The following is an 8462-nucleotide window of genomic DNA, read 5'->3' on the forward strand; positions in this document are numbered from 1 at the left end:
ATGGTTACAATAAAACAGCATATTTATTTAAACTAAAATGTCTACATCAAAACAAAAAGTTAACATAGAACACAAATAAAATAATTTGATTCTACTGGGGCTCGAACCTTGGGTCTCTCACATGTGAAGCGAGCGTGTATCCACTACACTACGGAACCGCTTGAAAAATCACCTAACTAAGATATTAATAAGTGACTGTAGTGTAACGGTTATCAATAAAGCAATAAACCGTTTATTCGCTGGCGTCTTGTAAAATTGAAGAAAATACGCGTTAACCAAAACTCGAACAGCAAAAGTCTGCGCTATTGTTAGAAAACCCACAAAATAAATTTTGATTATGTTTTGTTTATATACAAAACCAGAAAGTTTCACCGGTTCGCGTATTTGCCCAGTCCCTGTGATCTTTTATTATTGCCCAGTCCCTGTGATCAGTTATTAATTAAAAGAATTAGCTTTGCATTATTGGCAATAAATGTTGTAGTAAATGTAATAGGCACAAATGCAGTACTTATTTACACTAATTTACACAAAAAATCACCACTATGCAAGATATTCTGACAACAAAAATATATACATTGATCCGTAAAATAACTTCTCCTCCCATAAGCGAAAAAAAAAAACGATTACATACGAGTCGCCGCACTTCAGTGCGACGCCAATCATAAATCAAACTTAACTGCGATTAAAGATAGCAAAATAGACTACGCTTAAATGTTAATCCAGTTTAATTACTAAATGTTCGCACGCTTACCGAAGTATAAGAACTGCAACTATTTGAGGCATGATGAAATTAAACAAACAAGAGGGCCTGAAATGCCCAAAGTCGCTCACCTGAGATACACTGGGACTGACCTGATCTTTGCAGCCAAAGATGTCATTGGAACAAATATTCTGACCAACTTTCATGAAGAGTGAACAATAAATGTAACTTTTAGAGTGCTAACAAAGTTTTACAATAGCCATATAAAGATAAATTGCCCGCCCCCTAGAGCCCACGTTTTTCAACAGACCAGAACTATTTTCGAACTCATTTAAGATATCATTAAAACAAATATTCTGATCAAGTTTTATGAAGGTTGGACAATAAATGTGACTAAGAGTGTTTTTACTATAGCTATAGAAGAAAAAATGCCCCGCCCCATGGTGGCAATGTTTTCCAACCAACCGGAACCCATTTTTTAACTCGTCCAAGATATCATTAGGACAAACCTTCTGACCAAGTTTAATGAAGATTGGACAATAAATAAGGCATCTACAGTGTTAACAAGGTTTTACTTTAGCCATATAGAGCCATAAAAGGAAAAATGCCTACCCCGTTTCGAACATGTTTTTTAATGACAGAAAAATGAGATCGGCAATCGAACTATGCCATCTAATATACTAAACAACTAGTTTACAATTGTTTCCTTATTTAATCAGTGGCCCATAAATAATACTTTTTACAAAAAGAATTAACCGAGAATTGTTTGAGGTTATTATATTATCAGTCTTGCAAAAATAGCGATATATTGATCTCTTTGATTAATAATATTCTGCGCGTGACTGTCATTTCCTACCTATTGTATCTGTCACATTAGCCTCGCCACATTAGCTATTGTTCCTGTCACGACACACCGCTCAAATTAATGGCATTACAAACAGTTGGAGTCCACGGTCAATGGTTCTGTGCTTTTGTCGGAAATTTGCAGTAGTTTGTTTTCTTTATACTTCATTGCAAATCAATGAAACGGTAATTCAAAGATCTAGAAACTCAAAACCAGATACGATAATGGAAATCGTCTGTTTGCTAAAGGGGCGGCAACCGTTCAAACTATCGCTCTTTCTGTTCACTCTTAATGCATTTTAAAGGTAAAAAAAGAGTCAGATTTATTTATTTGTTCCTTCAAATAATGGATGTAAAACGAGAGCAGCTGAGATACTCCAAGCTAAGCGTTTGACTATCTATTTCTTTCTTTACTAAAACCACGACCGATAAACAATATGATTAATAAAAAACAAATATCCGCGAGTCGCTGATTAGTCTGCCAACAGAGTAATTTAATTGATATTTTTCATCAATTATTGTTTGCGAGTGATGGTTATAGTCCAATTCTCTGCACGTGTCGCATTAGGCCATCCCAAACAAGCAACACTACAAACAACATTTAAATTATTTCGATAGCAAATACATTTAATGTGGACGATTGTGATGAAATTTCAGTATCACAACATAATATTATTGATTTCCTTTATATTTTCTATTTACTGTTTACCTAGCTCTTGTGCTTTGCAAAGTGCAGCTCTCCGATGAATAGCATTGTAAACAAGCCGATAGCATTTTATATCGTCAATGCGTCTGTGTTTTCAGTTGGAGACTTGTAACAAGTGTTTTATTCTTTCAACTTCACTGCAAATCAATGATATGGTGATTTGGAGCAATATAATTATGGCGATCTTGTATTTGCGATACTTATGTCGCCAGCTCAAAGATGTGCTTGTTTAACGCTTTTTACGACAAGGTTATTCAAATGATCTGTTATTAACATATTCATCAGAATTTGTTGTTTCATTAAATTGATCAATTTCATTAGAATTGTACACTGATCCAGTGCACATAACAGCCTTAATTGCCGTCATCAATATATGGGAAACTAGCATGCACTGTCGACATTTCTACCAACGCATACCAAATAGTGCGCTTATGTTCAAAGAATTTTATTCGACTATGGGAGACTTAAAGCGTATTTCATGACAATTACTCGATCAAAATGAAAAACAAATAAAATACTTATAAAATTTCCATTCATTTTTAAAAGTTCTATTCATGTTGACGCTCATCAAAAAGCAATCAGTTTTCACGGAAAAGAGAACGCTCTTAAAACATTAAGTGGGTCGAGAGGAAGCTGGTTCGAACATAACGACATGACTGATAAAGACATATGTGATGGTCAATTTGGAAATTGATTATCAGAATATGAAATAGAACGCTCATTATCGCTAATAACGATCGTTGCATTTTTAATAATGACAAAAAAAATGGAACCGGTCCGTTTGAGATGTCATCGTTTTATCATTAGTATAATGCAATAATCAATAATGTTTCGTATAGGAAGGTAATTAAACACTCACGTGCGCATAATTGGTATTTTCAACAATTTTGAAATTGGCATGTAATCAGAGAATTTCTTTAAAAGAAAAGTATCATTAAAGCAGACAGTGTCGTCCTTATTGTTTGCTGTCTGCACAGACTTATCTGGGACGACACTTTAAGCACATGCATTGTGCCCCATTTTCAAAAAGCAATGCTCATATAAAAGAGATCATTATGTGATACAAATATTGGGTTTCATTATTTATTGCGCTAGGGGAGCACAGCTATATTGCAAGTTCTTAATGCTTTCGTATGTGATTCCAGATATAAAAGTTTGCGACAAGGCAAGGCTCTTGGGTGCCGTCACGAAATCGACGTCATGTTCTGCGTCAGAATCGACGTCATCAGCGTTAGATACGCTCGTCATTGAGACATACTGTTCAGCCCCTAATGACACCACGAAATGAAAGCTTGGAATCGAGGTGCGGAGTAGTCAATAACCTTTGTTGGATAGTGTGCGGGAGCCAACCGTATTACGTAGTGCGAATACGCAACCTTCGCGCAGAGTATTACTGGTTCCGAGCATAGCTCTTTCATGTCCTTGTCGCCAGTTAACACCACGTGCTGATGGTCGATTCAAATACAAGTGTTAGTTTATACGAATTAAGTCTTCTGTTTTAAATGAATTAAATTTTATTATTCAATGTGAAAATATACTGTATAAAAAGTTCAATTATGTAGATTCTTCTTTTAAATGAATTCATTTTATTATTCAAGAACAAATATAAAATATTAACAGTTCTATTAAGTAGAAAAATTTACGAATTTGCATCCCGTAAGAAACATTTGTAGGGTCAACCGATTTAAACAGGATGTTTCATTGAAACTTGACTTTGGCAATAGCGAGCATTGGAATCGCAATGATTGCTTTATTCTTGACAGGTTACAAAACACCAACAATTGGTGTCCAGACATATAAACGCTCCATCGGATTTTCGACCTGTTCAGTTTACGCACACAAGAATTTTAAACGATTCCAATAAACATCCGTGTAATTTGTGCTTAGTTACAGATACATAACAACTGCGATTTGATTCCATTGTACACACCAATCGGAGTTGTGCGTGCTGGCACTGCGCATGCGCTGAAATACGGTGTTTTGGTAGAGTGCTTTGTCCACAATTTACAAGTAAGTGCATTATTTTTTATATTTTGTGCACATCAGAAAATGTATAAAGATTTGTGAGGCAGTTATATTCTGAACATCGGTGATTACCGAAGTATTGAGCATCAAATATCAAAACTACTGATATTTATATCCGATCTGGTCTTGCGCGCGGCAAATATAAGCACTGCATAGCATCTAGATTGCTGACAGTAGACGGATATCTTCCACTTATTACTGTAAACATATTTATTCGAGAATTGGTTACAATTTTAAAACGACAGTCGGAAAAGTTGGAACGGAACTGTTCTTTTTTTTGTTTTAATTTGGCTTGAACAGTGCTTTTTTCGTAAGTTGTAATTCTCTGCGTAATGGAATGTTAGATTAACATACAAAACACAAGATAAAGGATGATAAATAGGTTCGTTTGTCAGCATTTCACCGTTCTATGCACATGTGCAGATTTTGCTCTTTTTCAGATGGCGACCAAGAACTGCCACGATGACGTATTCATTGAAAACCACGCATTGGACGACAAAACAAGAACTTATCACATGATTTTATTTGAAAATTAGTGTTGAGAAAACTGTGCGCGGAAAAGGAAAATAAATTTGTTTTCCAACGATCTAATCACGTGCTATTAATCATTTTATTTTCATTTAAAGATGAGAAAAATGCGCTTCTTATCAGATACGTTATCCGTTGATCGTTTTTACCTATTAATTTTTATTTAGTTTGAAAAATATAATGTAAAGAAATACTCAAGTCTTACAAATATATACATAAGCCATAGATGTTTAACGTGCTTGTTTTTCAAAACGACCGGAAATGTTCAGCACTTGTAAATAAATAAGAAAGCAACTATTTTATGTTTTTGTTTTTTTGTATTTGGAAGTAAATGCATTGAAAATTCACAGGGTTTCAAAATAAACACGCAAGGCATTACTCTGTTTTGTACTTTTCACGTTAATGTATTCGAAAGTTAAAGCAAAGAAAATCATCAGGACTGGAATATTAATACGTAAGCCACTGACCAGGGCCAGTATTCGCCGACATAATCTTAGACTTACCATATATTTTGTATTGAAACTGTCGCATGCTATATATGCTTCATTATTGTGTTTAAAATGGACTCTTTAAAACCTCTAAATGTACTATTCTTAATTAAGAAAAATTTCTTATTGAAATCAGGAACATTTGTAGTCTTTGTGTATGAAAATGAATTGATGTTTTCTTAGCTCTAAGTCTGTTCGTTTTTCTGACGTCTAAGAATTTGTTGGTGTGCACTGTACTAATATATAAGTATTTCGTTATAGAAATTATTTCTTGTACGAAAAGGAGCTAGCGAGTGAATAGGCAAGTTAGCGATTGACGGATAAGCATATGATTAAATGTGCGAGCGGGTGATCAATTGTCTAAGCGTCTGATTGAGTGTCTGAGCGTGCGATTGAGTGTCTGAGCGTGTGATTGAGTGTCTTAGCGGGTGAGTGAGTGTCTAGCGGGAGATTAATTATCTGGGCGAGTGATTGAGTGTCTGAGCGGGTGATTGAGTGTCTGAGCGAGTGATTGAGTGTCTGAGCGGGTGATTGAGTGTCTGAGCGGGTTATTGAGTGTCTAAGCGGGTGATTGAGTGTCTGAGCGGGTGATTGATTGTCTGAGCGGATGATTGAGTGTCTGAGCGGGTGATTGAGTGTGTGAGCAGGGGATTGAGATTGTCAGCAGCTGATCGAGTAATTGTTACTTGATCTCAAAATAAACTCCAAATTTGGCCCTAATCTAGGTCTCCATGCATGCTCTATCCTCAGTTTTATCAAGATTAATCCATGCAAACGCAAGTTATTTACCGAAATCGAACTGTTTAATGTTTTTCAGTTTTTAGTTACAGATACATTGACCTTGACCCGAAAGGCCCAAAATGCCAAGGTCATAATTTTTCACGGATCCGCGAATTTCCATGGATCTGATTTACTCAGGGGTCATTTATTAGATTCCTGTAAATTCTTAAAAAAATGGAGTGGGAGTCGTGGTACGACATACAATGATCATTTAAAAACAATTGTTGAATCTATTCAGCGATATTAGACTGGATTTCAAAGCATTCCAAATTTTATTAAAACTTTCACAGTTTTCAATATATTAAGATGTTTAAAATGAACATTACAGATAACGAGTATTCGAGAAATCATCCGGCAGAGTGTGATTTAAGTCCAACCAGTAGATTGTTGACGAGCACACAAACTGACTGAGACAATAGCTCGTTATGTATTTAAGTGGGACAACGAGCCTTTGAACAAAAGAAAATGTTGTTCTATTGTGATACACTTAATAAAGATTTGTTCTCAAATTCCATATATGTAATTTTTATTTACTAATTTCTACTTTTCTTTTTCATATTATTTATGACCTGTTCAGGATAATTGAAGTTACAACCAAAAGTGATTATTTCTGCGAAAAGTGAGGTCTTATATTACGTATGAGCACTTTGAGCATTTTAAAAACATATCCAGACTTTTATATTTGTGTATGGTGATTTTACGTCTATATCTATCAAAAATATTTGAAAAAACGGGGGTGGGGGGCCACAATGAATTTTGGTTGGCTAAAAAGTTGTTTCAATACCATGCTTTAAAAAACAAGAGCACCACATAACCGGTGCCAACGCTCGGCTGCGGGTGCAGTTTGAATAAATGAAAGCTTGTCAGAATTTTTGTAGAGGTCATAGTGACCTTGACTTTTGACCTAGTGACCCAAAAATGGGTGTGCGTGTATAACTCATCAAGGCGCATCTAAATATGAAGTTTCAAAGTTGTAGTTGGAAGCATTCTAGAGCAAATGTTAAGGTTTTAGCACGATGCGGACGCCGAAGGGCGGACGTCGGATGGCGGACGCCGGACGACGAGCTGGTTATGACAATATCTCGGGTTTTTCTCCGAAAACAGCAGAGCTAAAAATCACAATTTTGACAATGCATGAAACGGGTGGGGTGGGGGGGGTGGGGTGTTGTAGTTAGTAAAATACCTTAAAAACTGCACCATGCACTTAATATTTAATGGAATAAACGAGGTCTGTTGTTTATTTTAGTACATCAACAAATCGAACAACAAAAAGGGTACACATAATATATATTTAGTGGTATAAAGCGTCGACAAATAGTTTGTTTTGGCAATTTGTTGTAAATGTACAACTTTACATGCTATACAAATATATACATTATAAGCTGATAACAATATACAGAAGAGCTTTAAATTTCATTACAGCGAAGACAAAAATATCAGCATAAAATAAAGATAAACAAAATTGAAAGGTCATCAGGAATTTTTTTTCACAATCCTATTATATAGAATTAAAAGAAAATATACAAAATACATTTCAATCTAATTGTGTTTTCAACAAATATTGATAAAAAATATACACAATCAAATTTAATAACCATTCAACGTACAAGAAACATTTCCAACTAATCGTAAAATGTTATTGAATTCAAATTTCTTTTAAGATATAAATTTTGAAGTATAATAACTCAAATAGGATAACAATGGCACAAATACGAAAATGGCACAAAAACGACAATGACCCAAATACGACAATGGCAAAATACGACAATGGCACAAATACGACAATCGCACAAATACGACACATATGCCAAATTAAATTACTTTTATTTAAACAGAACACATTAATGATAAAACATATTTTTCTCTAAAAATTGCTATAGGATAATGCAACATATTAAACAAATATATACATGATAAAATATTTATACATCTAAATAATTACTTAACATAATATATGTGTAACTGTATTTTTATTATAAGATTTATTACGTGGCAATTCTGACATGAAGACAGACAAAAGAACAAAACAGCATGAACATAGATAGTTGTCATACATTGTACAATTTAAGGGGCTTTACACAATTTTATTTTAACAATAAAGTTGTGTAATAGCAAAAACAATGAAGTTAAGTTGTGTATGTTCATTTCCTGGCCTAGATATAAAGTGATTAAACTAATGCGCCAATCAGTTTGTTTTATTAAAAAACATTCATAACAGTGTTTTTATAGGCTTTTTTGTTCCACTGCAAGCGCTATTTTAATTTCATAGCTATGATTTTATTGTTTTATTTAATGCCCACTATGATCTGGTGACTGTTTGAGTTGTAGCAGACAGACACTGGAAATATCAGTCCTTCTCTCTGTGAGGCTAGAGTTGCTAGTTTCTTTCTCC

The 8462-nt window shown here is 34.5% G+C and overlaps 1 protein-coding gene across 2 annotated transcripts in view; it reads left to right on the forward strand.

The window, feature by feature from the left end:
• Positions 1-4873, forward strand: part of LOC127848111 (coadhesin-like) — a 98981-nt gene extending 94108 nt beyond the window's left edge. The window contains exons 8-9 of one of the 2 annotated variants that reach the window (XM_052380410.1): positions 4143-4259; positions 4715-4873. In XM_052380410.1, the coding sequence (XP_052236370.1) occupies positions 4143-4259; positions 4715-4810 (213 nt within the window). In that variant the 3' untranslated portion in view covers positions 4811-4873. The remainder of the gene's footprint in view (positions 1-4142; positions 4260-4714) is intronic. The other variant, XM_052380411.1, reaches the window with a different exon arrangement.
• The last annotated feature ends 3589 nt before the right edge of the window (positions 4874-8462 follow it).

Source organism: Dreissena polymorpha, chromosome 10 (genome assembly GCF_020536995.1).
Source record: "Dreissena polymorpha isolate Duluth1 chromosome 10, UMN_Dpol_1.0, whole genome shotgun sequence".
NCBI classification, from domain to species: domain Eukaryota; kingdom Metazoa; phylum Mollusca; class Bivalvia; order Myida; family Dreissenidae; genus Dreissena; species Dreissena polymorpha.